We start from the raw sequence: 27,192 nt of genomic DNA on the forward strand, positions 1-27,192 counted from the left end.
GAAAGTGATGTATGTAAGAAGAAGAAATAGAGTACAAGTGAAGAAGCACATTAGGAGTAAAGAGCAAAGATTTTTTTTATTTCTTTCTCCAAACTCTTCCTAATTAAAAGAGGGATGAAGTAGAAAGTATTTGAAAATGGGACCTATGGTTGCAGAACCACATTTCTGAAATACAGATCTCTCAAGTATCAAACTACACTGCAGAATGACTAATTGTGGGGTGACTAATCCCTGTCTTCCCTCCAGAACTATTATTTCACAGTGGCCAAGAAAACATACCATAAAGATGTTGTTATCACATCACTCACATTTACTTGCATTGAGAAAGACTGAGGCTTTTATGGTACTTGTCTGATTACCAAGAGATATGTTTCTTCCACATAAGAAAAGAAAGAATCACTTAGTCTTCATAGTTCATTCCCGGACAGTTGTGAAGGTGTTTGGTTAAATGTCTAGGGATTAGGAAGCTGGCTTTCAAGCAAAGAAAAAAATTATTTGGAGGGGAGAGAGGGAGAAGAGGAGGGGAGATGGTAGGAGCAGATGGATATTCAGGTTGACAGAAAATGAAAACCTGCCTTTGTCTTGCTTTCATTAGTCTTCATTACATGACCACGACAGCTTTAATTGCTGCCCCGCATACATAAGTAATAAAAATGTAAAATGTTTAAATGAACTGTGGCTCCCAAAAGCCATTATAAAAGATTAATGATGAGTACTCTTTGCTAACTTAAACATCTTCAAGAAACACATCTGAGCAGCCCTTGTGGTTACGATGATATTAGAACAATATTGGCTGGACCACTTGTCTCAAACCATTATGCATCAAGCTTTGACGGTTTTGATTATTCCGTCTTTAGCTAGTCTGAATTCTAGACATATTTGATTCCAATTTATTCGTTCCTGACACATTATCCCACCCCTGCAATCCAAAGAAAGAGTATTCAGGTACTCATATTCTGTCTTCAAGAACTGCTGATGGCTTTTATTACCAAAGATGTTGAACATATGGTTTAATAGTATTACTCCAGAAATTATTCTGTTAATTAAGAAAATATTCACCTGAAGGGGAAAATACATTATCTTTTCTATATAAACTGGAAGTAGTACTAAGACGCATGTTTGAATTGTAACTTTCCCTTGAGGGGCACAGATTTTACATGTATTCTATTTGAATTCAGATGCAAGAGCAGAGTTAAATTTCTAGAAGGGCATCAAAGCAAATCCAAGCTTTAGCATAGTTTTGACCACCCATCTCTCATTTAACTTAGAAACCCATCTTAAGGTTTAGGAAATGCTTAAGTAGAGGTGGAGGTACCAACTCTTGCCTTCTCATTGCCACCACTCAGTCTTCCATTTCCGATATACATGTATAACCATGTTTACCTCTACTTATCAAAATGGAGTGTCATATAAAGACTTGTAAGTTATTACCAGCCCATTATGTCATGTATTTGTGCCCTGCACACATAGCAGTGCAGGTTTCGGAAGCAGTATTTCTGGTCCGCTAAGCCCATGGGAATAAGTTGTACCTCTCAGCAAAGCTTGTACCTCTTAGCAACCTGCTTTCCTCTTCCTGTTTTCTATAGGCAACAACCAAACTTCATAACGGGGCACTCCAAGCTTTTCCATGGATAAACACCTCCCTTGTGGAGTCAGCTAAGTACTCCAGAACTATGTATCTATGGGAATGAAGAGATACGCACAGGCAAGCTGAACTGTTTCTGTGTGGTATACTCTTATGTTTGGCTTTCAGTCCAGTTTCGAGTTGGACAAATTTGGGAAGACTTATAAAACCTGATACTGTGAGGCATAAACCACCCTCCGGCTATTTGAGATTGAACTGGGTTTTTCACAAATGGCAGGAATTTGCTGTTTGCAGAGCTACTTTATGTCTTCCTTTCTAGTGTCACTCATGGAGTCCAAAAACTAGACTGTGGGACCGCCAAATTATGTATTTGTATCTTCCTTTCTGCTTTAGTGCTCATCTCACTCTATTCCACCCATTGTTGACTTTCATAATACAGGCCCCTCTGCCAGGAGCAAATTATATTGGCTAGTTAAGGTCCTCCAGGCCTTTACCAGATCTCCCTCACAAGGATCTCCAAATTTCCCCATTTCCTGTCCCGCTTCCATTAGCTCTTTGGGCTCATTTCTGTTCACGTGGTACCGTTTCTATTTCCTGACTGCTGTTTGGAAGCTGCCTCCTTAGTAAGTCTGGCTTCTGGGCTCTCAGCTCTTCCTGCACAGTCTTCTGGGCTGGTCTCATTCCAACCTGCAGGCCACAGGCTTGTCCAAGACAGCTATCTTCTCCTCAGTACTGAAAAAAAATACAAAATACAACACCCAACAACACCCAACAACACCCATCAACACCCACCACCACCACCACCACCAAAAAAAAAAACAACATGGAAAAAAAAAACAAAAACACAAAGAACACACACAAAAAAGACACCCTAAAAACAACAACAACAACAAAAACAAAAACAAAAAAAAAAAAAACAAACAAAAACAAACAATCAAACAAAAAAAAAACAACAAACGTTCTCTGTTCAGCACTGCAGAAAAAAACTGATATAATTAGGACCACAGGATATTCAGGGAGAGCAGGAGAAGTCTGCTGTCCCAGGGAGAAGAGCAAGACGATGGAGAAAGGAGAGCATGGGTTAGTGTTACTATTTCACAGCTGGCTGAGCAAGCACTTGGCTCCACTTTTCCCAGCCTAGGAAGTAGGCGCAGGAGCCACAAAGATACAGAAACTTTCTTGCCAGGTCTTTTAAATCAGTTGCAGGGTGAGCAGGAGGAGCTCATCCCACTCTCTGCCCCCTTCTCCTGTCAGGGAAACTCCTCAGGGTGGTGCTCAGCCTCTCTCAACTCTTCTACTGCAGCTGCCCTGGAAGCCCCCAGACATTCCCAGCAGAGTCTGGACGGCTGCTTTGGTGACAACCTGGGCTCAATTTAATGAAAACGTTCTCGTTCACTTGCTGTGCTGGCAGCCTGCCAGCATATTTTCTTGAGGCGCATAAGAGAGAGAGAGAGAGAGAGAGAGAGAGGAGGGAAATGGTGATTTTTAACAGTTTTTTTTTTCATCCAGCCAAACCTGACTGGAATTTCATGGATGAAAGAAAAGGCACTTCTCTAGCCCAAGGGCCTTGTCCCTGCCAAATTATAAGGGCCTGCTGCAAACAATTGAGGTGTTAGAGCTTCTAAAAAAATAAAAATGTTGAAAGATTCTTTTATAACGGAAAATATTAGGCAACCCAAATCTAGGGCCAGCTGGTAGTGGGCAGTATAATATAAGCTCTTCGAAGAAGAGCTGTGCAAATAATAGATCTGCAGAATTTCTTTTCTTCCACTCCACCCAAGTTTGAACTATTTTAGCCATTTTCTCCAGCTAAAATTATTTGCCAAATTCAGCCAACTGCTAAATTCTCTCTCTCATTTTTTTTTTTCAATTTGACAGGTTTCTTGTAAAAACAAACCCGTTCTCCCACCTCTGGTTTGGACTTGCAGTGTTCATTGATGACACCGTTAGGAAGAAATTTGCCTGTGGTCAGCTCTTTAGCTCTTTTTTTCTTTTTTTTTTTTCTGCTCTGTTCTTGTCAGATCTCACACATTACAGTAACCGAGCTGGCCTGATAGCTATGTCTGGATCCAGAACCCATCGATATCCACAGGAAGTTTTCCATTAGACTCTGCCATCTCCAAATCAGCCTGCACCAGGCTAAAAGCCTGTGCACAGCGTGGGGTTGGAGGTTCAATAGGTAGCAGTTTTTAGCCTGAGCCTTCACTGGACCAGTTAATAATTGCTGTGTTTCTGGTATCAACTGCAGACCAGATGTTGCTTCCTGGTGCAGGGGGAGGGAAACAAGGGGTGTGGGGTGGGGGCATGTTGCTGGAGGGGAGAGCTTCAAGCAGACATAGGGAGTGGAGGCTCTGACTGCTCAACGTCATCGATTTCGTGGCATTTCTTGTAAACACGCAGGTGTTAGCCACCGTGTCCTGGCCAAATCCCTTTATGGCACTTCACCAGCTCTGGCAGTTTACTGACTTAAAACCATCTCTGTGTTTCTAATTGCAGGAGCCGCTCCTCGCCTCCTTTCTTTAGGAGCAGATTTGTGAAGTGTACTAATGGGCTCACGAATACCTGCTGTGTCCTTACCCTGCTCCTGGCTGGCCTCCTTGCCAGGGATGGCGGTGCGGTCCTCACACGTGCAACCCGTTAAAAGCTCTGACATCCCTCGGGGTGTGCGGCAGCCACATGCACACGCGGCCGGGAGGGAGGGAGCTGCCCCACGTACCCAGACAGGAACAGTGGAGACCTGGGCTGAGCCTGAGGCAGGGCTGCTGTTGGCAATCGGGCACTATAAATGGATTTAAACAAGCTGCCTGAGCCCTAAAACACAGTTCCAAACTAATGAAATTCAGTTGTTTGGCAGTGTCAGGCGTTGTGTTGATTTCAGAGGCTGCTTTATGACTGCTCGCATAACATCGCTGCTCCAAAACCTTCCCCGTTCCTTTCATTTTCCCTTTCCCTTTTTATTTTTATTTTTAATTATTAGATCTATCTTCAGAGAGGCAGTGCTAGATTTTCATAAAGGGTATTCAGGTCTGTTATTTAGGTGCTTAAGTGGATAGTGCAAGTGATAGATATTGCAGAGCACATAAAATGCAGGATAAGACAGATAATTCGGGTCCCCATGCTGGAAAACAGAATACTGACAATTTTGCCAAGAAAGAACTATTAAAACAAATGAATCTCTTGTGGCAATTTAAAGTGAAGCAAAACTCCTAGTGTGAAGGTAATCTCTTTTTGTTGGGGCTGGCGTTACATCTTGGTTGGAGGCTGTTCCTCCACAGCGAGCTGCATTTAGTGAGGCCTTTGTTCGTGCCTAGCACAACGCAAACAGAGCTGGCCAAACTCTGGCTCCTGTTATGCCCCCACAGCTGCAGTCATTTTGTGAAGGGAAGATTTGGATCCATTGTGCTCAATCACATTGTCAGAGCAAGGTGGACTTGAGACCACTGGGGATGGAAGTGGTTCTCAGAGCTTTTGTAACATTCATGAATTTCAGACACACAGTAGCAAAGGAGGGTTAAACCAAAACCTCAGATTCAGTGATTTGGCAGTAAACATTGTACATAACCTAGTCTGAAATACAAGTTCTTCCATTTTCCATTTGACATTGCCACCTGAAACACTGCAGTCATGCCCCACATCCCTTCCCCTTTTCTGTTAAATCTGGGAACCACAGTACATTGTGTGCCCTGAGCTTTGGGTACTGAACTCTTCTGAACCTTCCTTTTGCCACTTGAAGTCACGATGGAAACTGTACAGAGGAAGGATTGTGCTGTAGCTGTGGGCCTTCTAAAATAATTCCTCCATGCATAAATACTGTTACTCAGCACTGACTTCTATTCTTACACAGCATAACTGAAAAAAAAAAAAAAAGCATATGAAACTTACAGAATATTTTCCTTAACTAAAGAGCAAAATCAGCCTGAAGTACAAACAACAAGAAAAAAAATAATTAAAAAGTATGTATTTTAGCGCATGTTCCTTTCTATTTTTTTCAATCTTTTGTCATATCTGAGAGCGAAGCGTCAGCAAGCATTGCTTTGGAAATCTTTGAGACTGTGTAAATATGTATCGTTGCTAGGTTGTAAAGCATCCCAGCATCGCGCAACGCAAGCCGTGCACGTTAGCAGAGGAGGAATAAAGCTTGCAAAGGCCACAGGATCGGGTTGAGATGAAGCTCGCTCTCTGTCACAGTGATATTGATGGCTGGGTGGCCTCTCCATCCTGCCCAGAGCACAACTGGTGGCCACAGCATCGGCACCTCACTGTTGAAAGAGCCTCGGGGCAGCTGGACCTCAGGGCTCCTGCAAGCTGTGCCTGGAATTTGCCGCCTTTTGGACTAAGTGCTAAGGTCCAACAGGAGTTAACAGTGACATGGGAGGCAGCTTCCCTGTCACTCATAGGTGCCATTTCTCCTATGCTGCAGCAGCAAGTTTCCCTTGAAATAGCTACAGATGTTGCATCATCTGCAATTGAATATGCCTTTCAGAGAGGGGAAGGGGGATTTGGCATCATTTAGGCTTGAAATATAGTCAGCCAGTCTGGCCACAGACTAGATCTGTAGGCTGGCACATCTGCAGCTAGTCACAGCAAGGAACCAAATGTTCAGAAAGCAAAGTGCTTGCTGTGCCCGGGAGGTAAGTGCACCTACAACAGGAAGAGAGAGCAGCCAAAGTGCCCTGGTCTCCCCTGAATGGCACCGTGAGGTTGGAGATGGAGCCTAGAGCCTTCCCCTGAGACATTAGGTGGAACAGGCGATTGAGCCTCCTCACAGGAGTTTCACCCCTCAAATGGTGCACCAGTTTGCATGTAGGAGCAAGGGACAGGGATGCCTGCTTTGGGTAATAACTGATCTAGGAACTTGCAATACAGTAAGACATTTATCCTTTACTCAAATCCTTCCAAACATGACCGTTGCCTCCACACTGAATTTTCCACTTCACTCTTTCCAGTCCCCTACAAGCTGCAGTCTGGGATACTGCAATGAGTGAAGGATGGGATTTGTCCTCACCAAGTGTGGTCCATGCAGGCAGCAGAGAGCCTTCTGGTGCCTGGTGAGCTTTGCTGGCTGGAGAAAGTCTACAGCATCCTGCAGACAACCTGTTTGGTAAGGCCTTCCTGTCTCATGTCTGCTGAGTGGTCCACCTGTCACCCAGGTATGTCCTACCCTGCAGTCACCGTCAAAGCCTTTTGCAGTATGCTTCTGGTTTCTCCACATGCATACATTTGTCTGTGCTTTGCATCACCTGAAATGAGACCCCTCTGGGAGCCAGTGCACAGACGGCACGTCTCTCCTTCCAGATTTGTCTCTCTGTGATTCAAAGCAGCAGAAGCCGGAAGCAGGAAATTATGGGATTGCCACACTGCTGTGCTCTCTGTGGCACCAAGATAAGTCCCTTACACGCCGAAGGAAGAGGAACAGATTGGGAGGCCAGCAGGAGCAGGCCTGACCTCAGACCCATAAGTTCAGCCAAGTGTCCTGGGTCAGGATGGAGGGACAGCAGGCCCTGCAGTGCTGATAATCAGCATCTACAGGCCCAGCCGCCTGGCCAGACAGAGCCTGTAAATCATCTGGGAAGAAAGCAATGCAAGTTCACCTTCTCTAAACTGCCAGGATGGGGTCTAAAGCACATTGCTTTTTTTTCTCCACATGGCAGCCAAAGTGTAGTGTGTATAGTGTAGCTACTGCACTAACCCTTTTTTTGCACTGCAATAAGCTGATTGTCCTCTATTTCCTTTACACTCTAAGTGTTTCTTGTACAACATAACTTTGATTGTAAGGCTCTTGAGAAACAGGATTTTGAGCCTGATTCTGAGCTCCATTATTCTGGCATAATTCAGGAGTAACTACAGTTATACTTGTAGAAGATCAAAATCAGTCCATTTCCTTTTAACTGCAAAATTTGTGGTCTGCAGAAAGAAGAAAATAATAAAAGATGTGAACAGTAGAGCCAGATGAAAAATGAGATTTTTTTTTTCTCCTCAAGAGTTCAATATTTTTTGGCTGGCTCTTTAAGTAATTGAAAAAATAGTTTTGTGGGGAAAAAAAGATCCCACGATACCTACATATTTGGCATTATGATGCAAAATTTTATAGAAGAAAACAAAAATTGGAAAATTCTCATCAGCTGAAAATAGTACTGATACTGTCTCCAGTGGCAACTTGTATTATCAGAGCACAGGCAGAACATGCCAATGCTGGGATGTGTGGCTTCACTTATTATTGAGTACTGAATGAACTTGGTTGAGTAACGTCAAGTGGATACTCAGCCAACAGAGCTAAAAACCACTGCTCTTTTCCCATCCTAATGTGGAAGGCCAGTGTTAAGGGATGGCATCAAGCAGGCAAGATTTTTGTACACAGGTCTATAAAACTAGACCCCAGTAAGCTACAAAAGGAAAAAAGTCCAGAAAGCCCTCTGAGTGTTGGCAACAAAGTGTTACTGCCTCATCTGCACGTCCTGTTGTAACACCCACAGTCCCACAGTGCCTGGGAGCCCCTCGAATATCAGTTATCCTCTGCAGTTTGTGGGTGTAGGCAGCGAGCACCCACACAGCTCGCTGGGACTGCACCAGCTCTGCAGCTGGCTCAGCAGCAATCAGCAATGTGTCCATGCAAGCAAACCATCAGAAGAGGTTCCCTGCCCTGGGGGGCCAACATGGGTGTCCCTCTACTCTTCTGAGCAGTGTCCTCAAATGGCCGATGCCCAACTGAGGTAGCCGCAAGAGTCTGGACAAAGCCCTAGCAAGTAAAACCACAAAAACCATGGTCAGGCTGGCTCAGTCTTTCCTTTCGACCTCAGCAGTTCAGGCATTAAACTGATAAAGATCTGCCTAGAAATAAAAGGCCTTTCTGTGTTTTCCATCACCCAACTGTGCTGGCGGGAGCTGTACTCTGCAAGACTGTACTGTAATCTGAATCGGGAGTGAAGTGCGTCAGCAGACAGCATATGGTATGTTTATTATTCTACACTTCACAACCCTGGCTGCAGGGAAGGGGAAATGTTGGGGTTTTAGGTCAACCGCTGGACCAACAGGTAGCGGTGATAAGTGATGTCGTCACTGTGCATTACCACTGCTCTATAGCTTAGAGAGAGGACTTGAGTCACCAGAAAGGTATATGCTCCAGCCACAAAAATGTTTTAGAGGCATGCAGTGTTATATAAGAAGTTACTCAACATTATTAGTCCAACAAATGCTCTGCTTAATATTTAGGCCTATAAAACTCATTCAGGCCAAGTACACATGAAATACATGAATGTAGGGACCACATTCAGTTATTATTTTTAGTAACAAGTCTTATTTCTATACTTAACTTTTGGTATGCCTCTGTATCTTAGAAGGGCTTGGGTAGATGGAGAATTCTGACTGGATCTACATTTTATTATGTTCTTTACTACTTTGTGACCTGCCCTGCTGATACATCCTGCTCACACAGTGATTCCTGGACCTATCGGCCTTGGGTAGCAGTAAATACAAAGGAGTTAACCTGCCAAAGGCAACATCCCTCCCAAGCCGGGCTGACTGCAGCGGAGGCACCAGTACCCTGTGCCTGTGGGTATTGCCAGAGGTGTCCTGTAGGTGTCATGCTGCCCAGAGGCCAGAGAGAAGTCTGAGTGATCCTCTGTAGCCAAGGTGGCCAACGCCATGGGTGTGGTGGGCCCATCTCTACTTCACCAGGGAGCCACCGCTGCCCTTGCTGTCCCTGAGGTGAGGAGGACTGCTCTGTCCCTGAGGCGAGGAGGACAGCTCTGTCCCCAGCCCTCTGGCAGCACTTGCACACTCGTGCTTTGTAGGTTAAAACCTGAAACTACCAACTTTCTAAACTGAGAGTGAGAGTCCTCTGATCTTGTTCATAACTCTCAAAAATGACTTTCTGAAGTGCTGCTGCTCTTGTGCTCTGCAAGGAAAACTGAACCAGAAACTCCTACGCTGGCCTGCATCTTCACGCAGACACTTGTGTTTTCATTTGCATGGCCGAAATCAGGGGCAGTCATAAGTGGCTTCACCGGAGCACTCCTAAAACACCCAGCACCTCCTGCTCAGAGGGATACTGCTGTGCTGAAAGCACTATTTTGCCCCTGAGGGCAAGGAGCGACAGCAGAACGGTGCCTGGTCTCTGCCACCTTTTGCCCCTCTGCCCGGATACGACTGTGCAGTTGGAAAATTGAAGACAAGTTTTCATCCACCCACCTAGTGCAGACTCATCCTGGGAGTCAGGCAGAGTTTGCTCCCTCCCACACACTGCTGGTGCTGCTGTGCAGGCTTGGCCCTGGGTCCCCTTCACCCCTTACCCCCTTGGGCAGCATGTTTGGGGGCCTGTGGGCTGCACCCTATGGCTCTCCCCTTGCTTGCAGTGTGCCGATGGCTTGGTCAGGGTGTAAAACCCGAGCTCTGCTGAGGAGCCTCATGCTGCACAGTGCTGCGAGCAGAAAGCTCAGGAGCTACTCACTCAATAAACTATAAGTTTGATTTAGTGTCATTATCTGTATTGTCTTATAGGACAAAATATGCAGTAAAAAATAATAAAAATAAAAGATTGCCAAAGGATGAGAGCAGTGGGCTGGATCAGCTTGGCCCAGGCAGGAGCCTTGGAAGGGGTCCAGGGAGGCAGCAAAGATCCACGAGGAGTTTTCTGCAAAGAACCATTCAAAAAAATTGGGCAGAGGCAGGCAGCATGTGATGCCTGTGATGCTCTACTTGGGTGGAGGGGGAGCCACAGCCTGGGAAAGCAGCCCAGTCTGGAGATTTGGAGGGGGGAGAAAAAAGGAGGTTCAGTTTGCATCAACCTGACCCAAAATAATATGTGGCTTGTATTTTCTAAGCAGGAAGAAAAAAAAAAAAAAAAAAAGAGGGTAGGAAAAAAAAGATTTTATGTCAGACAAAATGTCATTTTTTCTCATTAAAAAAAAATATAATCCCAAACCTTATATTTAAAATATTCTTGCCAAACACTGACATATTTTCTAGTGAAACCCAGAGATCTCTGCTCTCTCCCAGTACCATTGAACTGCTGTAACTGGGATGTCCCCTGGCTGGCAGAGGCTGAATTTTGGGACCCGACTGTGGGACCCCGCTATGGGGTCCTTGGCTGGTGAAGTTTCACGCTCAGCATTGGGTCTCTGGCACCATGGGTAAGCAGACACCTCAGCGATAGGTATAGGGCACCCCACAGCTGGGCAGGCTGAGAGTCAGCCCCTTGCTAGGACAGTTGTGTCACTGACACTGCTGCCACTTTTGGCTTTATGTTATTTTCAGTCCAGAAGCCCTGGGCCAGCAGAGCTGGAAGCAGACTGAGGACAGGAGCTGTGGGTGTGAAATCAGTTCAAAAGGAGGGTTGGAAACCAATTGGAAAATGATGCTGATGGCATTTTTGGAAACTCCCCATGTTAGGAAAAAAAAAAGAAAGGGATTTCCTAAAATGACTGAAAATGAATTTGCCACATTTGCGAAGAGCAGCTTGTGGGTTGTAGCTTGTATCTGAAAGCAGCTAGGAAGAGCTACAGTCAGCAGCTTTCTGATTTAAATGACAAAAGCCAATATGCCACAGGCTACAGCAACTGCTAGGTAGACCACCAGTTGCCTTAAATCTCAAATACTCAACCAGTTGAATTGTTAAAGCTCCATGAGTTTTCACAGTCCAGAAATACACTCTCTTTGGCCAGAAAAAAAAAAAAAAAAAAGTTGGTTTTGGAATCAAAAATGGCTTGTAATTAAAGCCAACAGTATGAGAATCTGTAACTGATCTGCTCTGAACAAATTATTTGGCTACCTGAAGAGAATAAAAGCCTTTTTATTTTTTTGGAAAGAGGCTCAAAAAAGTTAGAGAAGAAAAACATGAACTTGCTGAGAAAGAGGAAACAATGCAGGCAAATTAAATCAGGCAAATGCTTAACATCCTTGTTGGGCAAGTGTATGCAAAGATGGGGAAAATCAGTGATAGTGGCATAAAATCAGAGAATTTGTTTAAAAATAAAGTTACAGAAACTAAAGAAATCCTATGCCATTGCCCTTAACACTCCACAGTAAATATACTTGAGGAGAAAGATTTTGTTTTACTGAGACAAATTCAATAGATTTACAATGATGAATGCAATAAAATTACACACATGGTAAAGGAAAGCTTAGCTTTAAGGCAGTATGGTTTTATCCAAGAAATTTAACTCCTTGAAATTTGCCATTTTCAGCTGTAAAGGAAAATCTCAAAGGCACGACTCCAGGAAGGATATTTATTCAAGCAGTACCAGATGGATGTGTGGGATTCACCTTATGTTTTGGTTATGAATGAAAGTAGTCAGCTAGGAGTTTGCTACAGACTATTTTTGCTTTAAGAATTATGGTGAAGATACGGTTAATGCAGCCATGCTCGGGTCTGCTGTGTTTTGACAAGGGGATTTGTAGAAATGAGAGGAAGCTCAGAGGAAGCCAGGTAGCACAATGACCAAAGTATGTTGCTCAAATGAATTCAATGTGTGACCAGACATTTTGGTCTGGTATAAAATGATGCCACAGTGTCCGGAAGATATAAAGAATGTGTGACAATTTTCTGTGCTGTCAGTTTTCCAGGAACCTCCCCAACAATATGGTTCACACTGTCCACATGAGGAGTAATATCAGTATTTCCATCCTGAAGACAGGAAGCAGAGACTGATCTCTAAAGAGCTGAGCCACTTTAATGGGTTTGGAGCATACATCTCTCCTTAAATTGTGAGGGATTCAGCAGCAGACTAACTGAAACTAGGTGGGATAGAGTGAGCAATGTGTGTTGCCCTGTACTCACAGGAAGTCAAATGCAAGGTCCTTATTCAACAAAATTTAAAATTTTTATGTTTTGCTCTTCTGAGGATTTTTTTAAAAGGTGTTCAAAGGCTTACCTAAATCAGGACTGCTGTCATAAGCATGCTACTGTTTTTCATATACCTCGTAACTTGCTTTTGGTCAAGAAAAACTTCAGAATCTCATTGTAATTTGGCCAATTAGGTGTCATATGTCGGTACATACAAATGCTCCACCTGACGAGGTGATGAGGAACTCAGATGTACATTCAGCCCAGCTTTGACTAAGTCGACACCCTTCTGTTACCCCTTCTTCTTTGGAGCAGAGGGGGACTCAGAGAGCAGCATTCATCGTACCGATCATATTCATGTCACGGCAAGTCATCCCCTCCTGCCAGTCTGTGGGCAGCCCTCCTGTCACAGGGCTACAAAAGCCTCCAGACAAACAAAAATGTCTCTTGTAGATGCTGCACTGAAGACCACAGGTCCAAAGCTTACCCTTAGCAATCCACACATTTCAGAAATAGTTAAGGGAGAGCAAAAGGTTTTGTCCAAGCAACCTATACAGATGCAAATACTTTGTTGCATGATTAATAAGGTATCTTGTTTTACCGTTTAAAATTCATCCGAAGTGTTCTTTTTCACAGTCAGAATCATCCACGACAAAAGTATTTTTGAACATAGCTATAAGGGCTACACTTAAATTCAGAGTGTTGTGGCTTCTTTGTTTTGCTTTGTTTTCAAAAAAGATCGATGAACACAATTTTCATAAAAGGAGAGTAACAACCATAACACACGTACAAAAACAAGATAGCAGTCTCATACTGGAAATATTTCTGCTTTCATTTTTATTTTATGAATACATATAACAGAGATGCATAATCTTCCATTATCCAGGCTTAAAAGTAACAGTTTTTTTTTTTCCAATATAGCTTAAAGAGGAAAATAAAAATGAAGACGAAGGAGATGCAACATATCCAAACCATACAGTCGAAAACCTTGCTAAAGTTATTGCTGAAATGCAAACATTGTGTAGGGTGTGTCTGTGTGTGTGTTGTCTTGTATCTTAAAAGCCTCACCCAAGGTATTTATGCATGTGAATAAAAAATACTTTGGCATAACCATTCCTCCACACACACTTTGTTGACACTTCTCAAATACTGAGAGAATAAAATCTGATGATTATATCATATATCATTTTCTCTCCTTGGCAGCGATGTCTTTAAATGCAAGGGAATAAAGAAGAGTCTGTTGACAAGAGGCTTTACTTCCATGCTAAGATGGTTATATTAGCAGGATGCAGCAGGATGCAAACAGCTTCAAATAGAAGAGATGGAGATATATATTTATAATATATATGTATATAACGTAAAATTGCGTATTTTATATGAGAAAGGAAGATTTGTCAAGATAACATAAAATGAACCACTCTAAGACTAGCTTCCAGCAAAACATTTTGCTTTATTGGAACTATTTTCTAGCTACAAGTCAAGCTGACATCTGTCAAGCTTTTTACTTTTCATATGGCAGTCTATAAGAAATGTTTCATGCAACGTCTACAATGCTAAATACAGGGTAAATAACTGGGAGTAAACAGGTGAGGAGTAACAGACTATTATAAGGACGAATAACAGCATATTATGTACATATAGCCATATTATATTCTCATGTCTTCACAGTAATGTGCAAATGTGACAAATATGGCTTTCATTTTTATTTTCTAAAGAAAGTAAGACATAATTATACAGAATAATGTTTTAAAATGCTTAGGAGGATTTCACCTTTTTGTGAAACCTGTTCAATCTTCATTGCATTACGGTTAACGAGTCACCTCAGCACGGAGGTGTAGTTCAGGTATATTTCCAGAAGGGGGCACAGATTCCTAAGGCACAATATTAATGTTAAACATTTTTAATTTAATTCATGCTATTTCATTTATTTTTGTTTTTATTTTTATTTTTTTGGTTATACGAAATAGGTTGTCGCTAGTTATATAATAAGCAGTTGATTGTAAAAAATACAATGTTAGAGGCTACACTACATGCCTATTTGTAGCTCCAGAAACATTAGCTAATCTGAAAACACACTATACAGCGCTGCATATTAAACCTTCGTGGTTTTTTGGTAATATTCTTTTCATACATGTAGCAGAGAGTTATAAGGCTTCTGCGGAATAATAATATTATAACTGAACAAATATTTTACACTCTTCCATAATGGTATTTACAGTTATTTTAACTAATAATTTGCCATTTGGTAAATAACATGTATCTTGTATGCATCCTTCTTGCCTATCTAAAGTGCTTGCTTAACTGCATGAGGAAAGAAAATGCATACCTGCTTTAGTTTCAACAAACCCTCAAAAGAAGTAGCTGAAATATTTGTTGTGGATCTGAAATGCATTCTCAGAAATTGAAATTATTGCTAAATTCAGTGCCCTCACTAGGCAATCATCTATATTATTTGTCATATATAAATATATGCATATATACTAGTATGTATGTACATGCATACACATTCATCTATCATGTAATAGATAGATTTCAATTTTTTGTCCATCAACCTTTTTTATTTTGTGCTATTCAACTCACTTGTGCTATGACTGAAGGCAGTTTAAATCAAAATCTTAACATGCTACTACTAACAATCCTATGATTCATTAGCACGTAATAAAGACAATATGCAAAAGAAAGCTGAGATGATGACAAATCAAGAGGCTTTTGAAATGCACTAAGAATAAGGCAATAGGCTGTACATTACAGCGAAGAAAAGCTGAAGAAATTCTGGAATTCATAAGCACATCTTACTGGATAGGGATTTCACTCCCTACTTGGCTGCACAGTCTTATGTTTTGTTTATTTTTTTTCCAATATAATTCTCCAGAATGTAAGCTCTATAGTTTCTGCACCTACCAACACTTTTAATGGTAGCAAATTCAAAGCTTATTACAAATGCCCTGATGCCACAACCTGGTCAAATAAGGCACTTCCAGGGCTGTATTCCAGCGGTGCCATGGTGAAAAGATCAGCATTGGGAAGAAGCACTCAGATTTTGATGCGTTTCCTAGTTCTGTCCCACGAAATGCGCCATCTTGGAGTGTACTCCCTCCTCTTTCTTTTGAGATGATTTTCTTTAAAGAAGCTATTTCATCAGCTGAAGTTGAGGACCTACTTCTTTGTAAGCAAGAGGTAAATCTTCAGTTCCTGACATTCAGTAAGGTGGAAGATCGGAGTGGTCTTCAGTTTATTCGGTATCTCTGCACTCAAGCTGACATGCCATCTAAGTCAAAAGCGTGTGTGGATTTCATAAGAGGCCCATATTGAAAGCTATGAATGGACACTGGTACTGGAAAGGTCATTCCTTATAATTTCATTTACTGTAAAGAAAGAACACAAGAAAAAAGGAATCGATTAGCATCACACTGCTGCAGGAGGGTCTCTTCAGTACAGCCCCTCCCAAACCTGCATCGATTTGACAGTTTCAGTGCAGCTCTGAACATTAAGCATCACAAGGTATCTAGTAAAGGCGGATCACAGTGCAAAACAGCAGGATTAACCAAGGTTATTAACATGCTAAACATTGTGTAAAACCAGACATCACAAAAACAGCAGCATCCTGGATCCTTGATTGCATCAAACATATTTAACATTTTCAGTCAGTTACAGATAAAACATTTCATTTGCTCTGGTACTGGCTCTGGAATATAAAGTAAAGAGTATCACAGGAAATCTTAGAATAATCTACCCCTTCCATAAAAAGAGTCCTTTGGAAAGTATGTTAGCCATGGTATGTGCTAATGGCACAAAGCTGCCAGCCACTGAACTGGGTATTTGAAGCTGCAATGGCTAGATACAGTATGATTTCACATGCTGATTTTTTTCCCACTGTAGGCTGAAATTGAGTGAGTGAGAGAGAGAGAGAGGGAGAAGAAACTGATGTGTGATTCTCCACAGCTGGTGACATGTATAAACACATACTCTCCTTTCATAGTGATCAACACACATGGACATGTGGTCTTTTTGCTCCTATCTGCACAGACAGGTGTGAGGGACAAGCAAGTGAAAACCCTCAGCAAGAGTCAGAGAAAAGAATAAACAAGGCAGCATCAGCCAGTCAGACTGCATCTCCATTGATAAAGTGTTGTTTTCTTTATTCGTGAATCTTCTTTCATTCTTTTCCTCCTCCCCTGTAGCTCATCAAGCAATACTGTTTCCCACACTCAAATTATGTCCATTTATCAGCTTGTGATTTTTGGCAGATGGACAGGAAATGACTGAACCTGGCAAAGGCCATCTACAGTAGGCTACACAACATCCCTTTTATTTCCACCCCACCTCCCTGCTGCAACCACCACCACCTGATTTACATGCAGATAGACAAAATACCATCAGTAGTGCTATCACCACTTCTGAGTGAGAGCTGCTGGGAGTGGGAAACACATGCCCACGTCATGGAAGTGCCATGGAAAAGCCCGAGTTTTCCTTTCCTTGTGGGCGGCTGTTCACAGCCATCCAGATAACTCCACGTGTTTACTGGAAAAGACCAAGACTGCCTAAAATCAACTTCCTGAAACAATTAAGTGTTATTTTATTCATTTATTTTCTGTAGACCCATTGCCCATTTTGTAATTGTAGCACATGAATCAGTCAGGATTTGTGTCACAGGTCCTGGCCACAGCAACCACTTTTACCAGTGCCACACTTCAGAAAAGAAATACCAAGTTCATTTGTTACTACCTATTTATGGCAGCAAACTAAGAATAGTAATGGAATTGAGATGTGAAGACAAAGCAGTTCTTTCTCTTAAGGGTGCTGTAGAGTTTATCTTTAATAATCCTGAAGAATGGAAACAAATTTAAGCAACAAGCCTTGCTCTGTGACAAAGACTGCCTTGCATACATCTGAACATGGCAAGAAATGCTACCCCATGTATGTGCTGCAAGACTTGGGGCAGCTTCCTGAATTGAATCTCTACCTTGAATCCAAACAGTACACTTTTTTTCTGTGGGATGATTCTTCTATGATGCTTTTGAAATGACAGTTTATTTAATAAACTTCTCAAAGCAACATTGGGCATGCAGCAAATCTCACAGTGGTATCTTTGTGTTGAGTGTGACAATGAGGACAAATCCTCATAGGGGCCAGCCAGCGTTCCAGTTTTGCTAACTTTGCCTCCAAGTTTCTCTTACACAAACAGAATTAAGATACTACTACTCGAGGCAATCATCAGACTTTGTATATGCAGTGCTTAGAAACATTAGATAACAAGTCTTTATAGTTCTTCTGTACCATGTGGATATAAGCATCACCACTGCTTCACAGATGAGGACAGGCAGGTGGAAAAGCATAGGAGCTTCCCATCACAGTCAACTTTAGTACTCAGGTATCTCAGATCTTAGGGTAATGCTAGGTCATAAGCTGAGGTACTCTAATTTGGTTTGTTCAGTAAAATTTCCAAATGTGATATCCCCCAGCCCAACAGCACAAGGTTCCCCCTATTAAAGCATTTAGAAAAAGTATTTTGGAAGCAACTTGGTGACATGAAAGTGTAAGATCAAAAGGTCCATCACCAGAATCAGCTCAGGAACTCAGAAGCGGTCTTCTCCAGCACCACCCGGTACCCTCAGATGAATCCTCCGTCACTCAAGCACTGTAGGAAACATGACATACCCTAGAAATGATGTGACTTTTCTTTTCAGCTGGGAGCCCACCTGCCTTGGCGCTGTCATGTCTACCACGGTCCTTTGCCCATGCACTCTCCAGCTCTGAGCAGTCAGACAAATCTGTTACCAGCTGAAACTACTCACAATTACTGACTCCAACAGGACACAGGTTAGACCCTTGGCTTTATTGCTCATTTTAATTATATGTTAATTCTTAACAGAGGTTGACTTCTGCTATCTTGAGTCGAGTTTGGTGTCTTCATGTAGCAACATCTGACAACTGTTCAAAAGCAGTCACTACAAGATATCAGAACTGAGCCTCAACCAAGGTGCATCCATTGCCACCAAATCTCACAATCAAATGGGGTCAAAATAGCCAAGAGGATGCCAAACACCTATTTCACCCACAGTGGCTCACAGACAACATGGCTCAGACACAGATTCCTATTTCACTGTCGTTTCTCCCACTTTACCTGCCACTATGCTGAAGATGCAAAAATTCCCAATAGGGTAGTGGAAAAAAAAAACAGACAGAGACAAGGTGCAAGTAGAAGTCCCAGGTGGGGCAATATACAATCCAGTAAAGCAGCCGATATTGTAGAGGCAGACTGCTTTACAGAGAGTGCTGAATATGAGAGCTGAAAGGGGAAGTGCGCTGAGAGCGGGCTTTCCCATGCTGCCCACCAAAGGCACCTGAAACTGGAAGGAAAACCCTCTGGCGGGTGGGAACTGACAGACACCGGGCATCAGGCTCACGTGGGCAAGTGCTGAGGTGAAGTGAGCTGTATGACACTTGCTGGGCTCAGCTAAAGACATGTGCCCAGCCCCATCCAGATACACATCCAAGTGTTCCCATGAAGACATTCCCCTCTCCCTCCAGGTCTGAGAAATGGACGTGGGGTGGAAAATGCAGTTTTGGATCTGTTAAAATGACATGAAAATGTGAATTACATTTCTCAAATAGCTCAGTATAGAGAAAGAAATGTCTTTAACATCAACATTTTTATTTCAAATTTCTGGAAAATTTGCTTCTTTTCATATTCCAAAGTCTATTAACATTGCTGGATGTTAATGTTTTGTTTTAGATCAAATGTAATGTTTTGTTTGACCTGAAACTTCTTTTTCTTTGCTTTCTTTGCTGTTTGCTGGAACAAAAACATTGAACACTCTTGTAGTAGGTTGACCCAAGATTATCCTTGCCAAAAGCAAATTAGAAATTCTTTTACTGAAAGATGGCTCTATCAAAGGGTTCTGTATATCAATCTGTACCAGTGTCACATCTCTGACAAGTAGGCAATTCTTCAGGAAAGACCACAGGCACCAGGCAAACCTTCAGTGATGCTTCCTCTAATACACCCTATATCTCCTGACTGCTGGAGGGCTTCAAGAGCAAGAGGTCTGAGTCCTTGTTTTTAGTGGACTTTCTTCCATGGATTTCAGTGGATTTTCTTCCGTGCAATTCTCTAGTAACCTTGAAAACCTGTTCTGGCCTTCATGGTTTCTGCAGCAATGGATTTGATAGGTTCCAGTTGAAGGATGTGTTGGTGGAAACAGTACTTCCTCGTTTTAAATTTGTTTCTTGATGGCTTCAATCACATGTCATGTGAACAAGCTGATTGCTCCCTGTTCAGCACCTCTTTTGCCATCCATCACACCCCTTCCCCCTGGTATCCTTAGGGCTCTGCTTGGTCCTGTAAGGACTGATGCAGAACACGCCAGAGAAGTAAAAGATATTGCTGATGCAAAGAAAATAATGAATATTTTTCTCTTATTTTTCTTCTGATTCTTATAATAAATAATCTTTCTCTTATTTTTCTCCCTACTACCAAAATATTTATTAAAAAAATCAAGGTGAGTCAACTGATTGCTGTCTTGAATGGTCCAGTTTTGGCTTACAAACCTATTGCTACAACAGGATTGTGTGTGTGGCAGAAAAGAGCAGTATTCAGTGCAAGCAGTGTTTTGGTCTGGGTTTGAGTTTTATTTCTAAAACAAACCATGGTGTTTGATTCAGCGTCTGCTTGGATATATGTCCATTTACATACTATTCTAGGAGTAGCTGTGTTTGGAATGAGTGTAACACTTTTCAAAGAAAGATAGCGGATGCTTTACACCCCTCTTTAAAACAACAGAAAATGAGTATTCATACAGACCTGTTTTATAGATAGGAAGATGAGACCCAAAGAATTACATGACTCACCGGAGGCCCTATATACAGCTTAGCAGCAGATCTGGAATAGCATGCAAAATGTTTAATTTTCGATGCCTAGATTAGCCTAACACGTCCCTTAAAACAACAGGGTCATCCCTATCAGATCAAACAGCTGATTACAATGATTTACAGCAGTTTTGTCATCACATTTTTTTTTCCTGTTTTTCTGGTGGCTTTGGGAAAGGGGGGCATTGTTGCTTTTATAGCTAACACCTACAGTTCCCCACAATGTCCTCCCTCAACTTATATTTTCCATCATCAAGTTCAGCTTTTCCACTGACATAAACTCAAGAAGTAATAGTGCTGAGAAATGCAGGTAACACGTGACCTCTCTACCTGTCAAGGCGTCTGAAAGCGGAACCTTTCCTTTGCTAAACAGCAGATGCCACAGTAGCAGGATGTGGTGAGCTGTTACACCACATTTTAGTTTAATAGGGAGGTTTTTTTTTTCTTTCTTGTATTTAATTTTGCTTTAAGATGCCCTTTTGCAATGGAAATTTTTGCTTCATTAATTAGCAAAATCAGTGTCTCACCGATGAAACAGTTTGAGTTCCTGCATGAAACAGATATATTTGAACAAGTGCAGATTCCGTATATAGATGTGAAGTTCAAAGGAAATGGAATATTTTTAATGTTTGGTGGCTACACAAGGATTCTATAAACTGGCAGAAGTTTAAATTTCTGCAGATTTCTGCTCTCCTTTTACCTGATGACTAATTAGAACATGGATAACATTATGGCCTTTTGTTTTAATAAAATAACTGTTCTTTTGAGACGAAGTTCTGCATTCCAGCTCAGATACCAATCCCACTCAAATCAAGGAATTTATCAGGTCAGAGGTGCAAGAAGTGAGGAAAAGGCACAAGAAGGGTTCACCTCAACTGGTGAACTCTGGGGGCTACACAGAACCCCCAGGCCACACAGCTACAGGAGCCTGGAAGACATAGCTTCATAGCAATATTTCACTTCATATTCCTCAAGGCACATGTTCTCAAGAGTCTGAAAAAATGGGAGGTGAGCTGAGAGCCATGATCAAAACCACAATTGTAAAGAGCTACATCTACAATTTTAGGAGGGAACGACGGCACTCTGAAAACACATCCTATTTCTGTGAACCTTGCTAACAGTGTCACCCCTCTGCCTGCACTCTCGAGATTCTGCACTGTGAAACCACCAGCATACTTACACGGAAACATACCTACTATGACAGAGTCAGTGAGTTTGTCACGCCATGGACACTCTTCTACCACACTCCAGAGAAAAATGCTGAGGCGCTGGCCTCTCTTGGAACTGGTCTAAAGGCATGGCCTCTGGTCCAGTGACACTTTTCTGCAGCTCCCATGGTGCCAGGCAGGTTTAAACCCAATTTAGACAAGAAGCAGGCCCTCCACCGACTGTCTGCTCTCTATTCACATAAGCTTTTAACGCAAAACAATAGAACACCTTTTAATTAACGTTGAGAGGTTTCTGGAAGAGAGACTGATGCTAATATAGATCTTCCAGTTTCACCCATTACTTCTCCCTCCTTTTCTAATTAAGACCCTAATTTTGTCCCGCTTAAGACTGTCTCTTCACACATCACACACCAAAGTCTGTGGAAGTCAATGACCATCTTCCCACTAGCTTCAATCCTCTTTTGCAGTGTCCCAGAGAGGTCTGTTAAATGAGAATGAATACTGGTGTTGTGAGTTGTATTTACTGTTGTGCTCCTTTCCAGTGGCACACTTCACCTGTGTTCAAAATAAATAAGTAAATACACTGAGCTCTTTCTTGGGCAAGGAGCATTTTTGTCAATGAAATTGTCTGCATAAGTATAAGTAAATGACAGAGACGCAATATGAGAAACTAAATGAAGCTCCTGGAGTCTTCTTTTGTCTGCTAAGAATGAAGAAGTGTACTGATATTATCAATACAGTCCCATGCTAAGACATAACTGGGTTACCTCTACTCTCACAGTTCTCCAGCACCACACAGATGTGTGCATTTCAAGTGATCTGTCCTGCTTCAAGCCATATGCACTGCCATCCTCACATCTGTCTCCTGCCCACCCTGGCAGTGCTGTGCAGGAGTCATCAAGAGGCTGTTGGGTGACTGGGAGAAGTCCAATGGAGTTTTCCAGTGGAAAAGCCTGAAAGCTCATGTTGATCAGGAGAGTTTTACTATTCTCCATTGCATTCTTCTTTAAGGACTGTGATAAAGCTGCAGCAAAAAGACACTGAAAGGTTTTGAGCAGAGCAAACATCTTGTGATTAATTGAACGAGCATGTGTCCATCTTCCTATATAAACAGCAATGGTGTCTGCTCGGTGCTGTGAAGGCATTCTTCACTCGGGATGGTTTTTGATTTCCTTGATAGGAGCAGCCACAGAGCATGTCCCAAGTCATCTGTGTCTTCAGGTCCATGCCAATCTTTTTTTTCCACAAGTGACTGACCAACCTTGTTACTTCTTGTCCACCTGTGACCACTACAGACCATTGTCTCTGTGATGCAGCTGAACTGAAGCAAAAAGTTCAGATGCTGTAATGCTCTCTCACCAAAAAGGAACAAAAGCAACCTGTTCTGACTGTTGCATGTGTCATGGAAAATACAAATAATGCCAGCTGTATCTTTCAAGATACATGTGTGAAAAGCCTGTGTGAATTTTGCTGTGTCCTTATAATACACTTCATCATTCAAATGGGTATAACTATGCAAGCAATGTGGTGCCATGTTTGAACTCCATGCTCTGGCCCTAGCCAAATTGCATGGCTGTGTGTCACATCTGAGCAACCTTCAGAAAAGAGCAGCAGTCCTGAAAACAAAACTGACTCAGTTTTGCCCATCATTTTCGCTTTTCAACACAACTCATTAGCACTGGTCAAGCCTTGCATTGGTACAACTCCCACGTCAGGGATCCCTCCATGTACATCACTATACAGTGCAGACATACATACCCCTAAGTGCCCTGAACTTTCATGACCTTCAATAGCTCATTGGCCGCAAGCATCTTGGAGTGGGGACCATATTTTCCTCTCCATTTAGTACAGCTCTGAACATGCTGTGACTATTCTGCATATGAATATTCAACATATATGGAAAGATAACTCTGTAGTGAGTTTAAGAGTCGACACTAACACTGAACTAATCTGTAGCAATACTTCATAGTATGATGTTCACTTTGCTGCCTATAATCACTGCCCTCAGATTATTCCACAAGTGATGGCACATCTTGTTCCATCAAGCTTCTGTGTTTTTGTATGTATTTTCTTTCAGATTAAATGCCACATGTGAGCATGCTGAAAAGGAATTCAAAATCACAAAAGAAGAGAGGAAGTAGAAATACAGAAGGAAAAATGTTTTCCTTTATCTCCATGTATAGGTTTTATTTAAAGAAAAAATGGCTAAATACAGATCCATTTGCAGTGACAAAAGAAATGAAACTTCTGAAGTTCCATCACATGAGCAAAATCCTGCAGTTTTTATCTTGGTACCTACTTTCCCACTACTAATAAAAAGCAGCTCTTTCTGACATATAAAAGATGCAACAAACAACATAGACTTATTACATGAGGGCTGGCTTAGAGAATTTTTTTTTTTTAAGCTAGTATTATGCTATGAATAAGAAAAGAAAGTAGTGATACAAATTCCTGAGATGCCAGTTGGTAATGCGAAACTATAGATCATATTATAGCTTACTGAATTAAAAACCAAACAAAACAAGTCTTGTGAAGCAATGGAAAATATAACTTCACATGTTCCATAAAGAAGTCAGATCTTATATTACCTCAGGTGTCCTGGATGTGTTAAAACCTTAAAATTATTTTTATCTGTTTAATCATAAAAAGCCACCACCACAGGGCATGCTATTTTTGGAGACAACGAAGAGGACAGTGGAGCAAGTGAGTGACAACAAGTAGCAGGTTTTAATAAAACATGATCCTCCCATACAAATGTAGGCTTGGCAGGATGAAGGGTATTGTTGTGCATGACAGCCATTAATATGGAGTCATTTTCCTACCTGCTCTATCCTTTGCCTTATTTAGCTCAGTAACTCCAAAGTAATGCGAAATCTCCCACAGTGGCTGCTCTGCAGAGGGCTAATAGGAAAGGTTCCTCACTGTAGTGCGATGACAGCACTGTGTGGCAGTAATTTAACTGGGGATCTTGACTAGGAGCCCAGACTAAATGAGTTCCATCCTACCACACCAGAACTCCTAGGTTTGTATTCATCCCTCCCATGCGCAACCCTGGGAATGTTCTGCATCTTCTTTTCTGCAGACACTTAGGATTGAATCCCTGGCTGCTGAGAATTAGTACAGGAATCAGCAGAGTCGTGGTGATTCCCAACACTATTGGGTCTAAACCTTATCTGGTTTTTATTGTAGGTCCCAGGATGACTGTGCTCACGCAGTTTAGCTTTTACACCAAAGAATCAAAGAGTCAAGAGGGAATTTTCAGTAGCCCTTACTGAGGTGAACCTTGCCTGGAGCTTCTGTGATTTGGACTGTGCAGAGGCTGCAGGACCTGCCTCAATATGATTCAAGCCAGATTTGATACGCACATACACACATCATGAAGGGAGGGCTGGGCAACACACAAATAAACCACATTTTAACCAAAATTATGTGTTTACGTTCCTAAGAGCTTCTGTAAGGGATACCGAGCAGACATACTTCACGTTTTACACAAATTTTCCATACAACAGAAGAACTACACAAATACTACCTAAAGCAGCCAAAAACAGAGGTCAGTGTTGCTGAGAGCTTTGTGGGTACAAGTAAGGGAGGAATAAGGAAGAGCATGCAGTATTTTGCTAGAGACAACATAAATTTGCCCCCACCATGAGATACAGTAATGCAAACTGATCATCACAATCAGCATTACTTTCCAGTTTAGTGCCCAACAGTAAAGCAGTGCTGTGAGACCCCAGGATGCAGCTCTGAGCCTGTCTCAGCAGGCTGCTAGCAGAGAGCTTCCTTCCCTGTTGGAGGGGCCTCCAACAGGCATGGACCAGCCCTTCTGGACAAAATCCAGCAATCCTCTTTTGGCCTAGACCTATCCACAGGGGACAAATTGTTCAGCATCTGGGGGCAGGGAGAAAAAGAAGGGGAAGAGTAACGGCGAGGAAGCCATTAGCAGACTATGTCTAAACTGGAGGATTTTCCCCTACTTGCTGTCTCTTGGAAAGTGGAACTCACCCCACAGCCTGGCCCGCATCCTCTTCACCCCTCTCTTACAAAAGGGTGGTGCTCAGCTTGGTGCTGGCCCCTGGCACACAGCTGCTCTGTGTCTCCTTGCTCCTTGACAGTGAGGGCATCGGGCACACACGGCTTATGCCACAGCTTGAGACAAAGAACGGGGCAGCTGAAGTAGTGAGACACCTGAAGGTACCTAGCTCGCCATTTCTGGGTTAATTTACAATCTCTAGCATTTCCGTTTTACATCTAGATTATGCACTGAGAAAAGTACTTTCATTCTAGCTTATAGCATTTATCAAGAAATCTGCCTTGGTGCTACAAAGACAGATGAAGAGAGTAAGGCTGAGAAAAGAACTGATTTTTATTTCTAGGTTTCAGAAGGAAGGGGTTTCTCCACATTCAGGAGAAGTGATAGAGTAGCTTTAGAAAAAAAAATAAATCTGGGTTTTCATGAGGAAAATGGGGAGCAAGAGAGAATCCAGAATCCCTCTGATTTATTGATTTCAGAGTTTAAAAAAAAGCCAAATAAGACTGAATTTCTGTATCAATTATACAATTATTAATCTTTTTAGAAGCTCTTCCAACATTGCACATAATGAGCAATTCATCAAAGCATATTAGGTGCCACAGAAGTTGCATTCAATATAAAGGGGTCATTAAGTTTCTTGTAATTGCACATTACTGAAGCTGTTGTGAGTTCTAAATCAAATCAATGGGATGTGCATGTATGCTCTTTAATTGACTGTGTGTAAGAATAGTGTGGCCACTAGTGATCATCTGGAATCCTCCAAAATGAGCCACTTTGCACTACTGCTTAAAAAAACAGCACCACCACCAAAAAACAAAACAGCTCATGTGCAGCTAGGCATATCAAATAAAGTAAAGAAATAATAACTGGGTGGAAGGATGAAGCACCTCGGGGTCATGCATGAGCATTTGCTGAGCACCCTTTTCTTTCCATGGCAGAGAACAGAGAAGACAGTCAGCTCTGCTTCCTCTGAATCAGCCCCAAATCTGATGGACATCAGTAAGTGGGAGTAGCACTGGGCCTCAACTCTGGGAATGTCCTGGAGACAAGTTAAAAGATAATAATGGGTTTATCTGATCTCTTTCTGACTAAGGAGGGTGTTTGGTGGTGTTTTTTTTGTTTTTTTTTTTTTTTTGAACTGGACTCTACTTGCCCTATTAACATTGCCATCACTAACGCCTCCTTCCTTTACAACCCTTTTCATCAGCAAACCTCAAAATGCATGCAGAAAAGAAAAGATCAATGCCAAGATGAAAAGATCAACATCAAGATCATTATTTTTACCTTTTAGCAGAGAGGCCACCAATGCAGAGACAACACTGGGATGTCACTGTTAATATAATCTATGGTGTGCCTACGTGCTGCTCTGGGGGGCAGTGGGAAATGCCTTGAAACCAGGTTGGGTCACATTCCCACCTAGCTTGTGGCAAAGGCTGAGCTTTGTTTTTTTAACCCCTAGCTCACAGGGCTTTTTGCTCAGGAAAAAAAAAAATTATGGCTGCGAGATGACTCACTGAGCAGCCACAAGCTTCTTGATGGAAGAGGAAGGCCGGGTGGAGCTGATGAAATTTTTAAGACAAAGACATGTTTGACTAGCTAGCTGGGGGAAATCCTCAGGTGAAGGAACACAGCTGCTTCTCCTCAGTAGTGGGCGCAGAAGTAAGGGTCAGCTCTGTGAATCTGCATGCGTGGCTATGAACAGGCTGCTAAAGAAATGAAGCAGGCAAATCGCCATGTGATAAATTTGTCTGTGGCCTTA

The 27,192-nt window shown here is 42.2% G+C and overlaps 1 protein-coding gene across 4 annotated transcripts in view; it reads right to left on the minus strand.

Moving 5' to 3' along the window:
• Positions 1-14,292: 14,292 nt before the first annotated feature.
• The window catches only part of NFATC1 (nuclear factor of activated T cells 1), a 118,399-nt gene continuing 105,499 nt past the window's right edge, over positions 14,293-27,192 (minus strand). For all 4 annotated transcript variants that reach the window (XM_068674692.1, XM_068674690.1, XM_068674694.1 and 1 more), the window contains one exon: positions 14,293-15,730. In XM_068674692.1, coding sequence (XP_068530793.1) covers positions 15,681-15,730 — 50 coding nt within the window. In that variant the 3' untranslated portion in view covers positions 14,293-15,680. The remainder of the gene's footprint in view (positions 15,731-27,192) is intronic.

The sequence above is a fragment of the Anas acuta genome, chromosome 2, assembly GCF_963932015.1.
Source record: "Anas acuta chromosome 2, bAnaAcu1.1, whole genome shotgun sequence".
Taxonomy (NCBI): domain Eukaryota; kingdom Metazoa; phylum Chordata; class Aves; order Anseriformes; family Anatidae; genus Anas; species Anas acuta.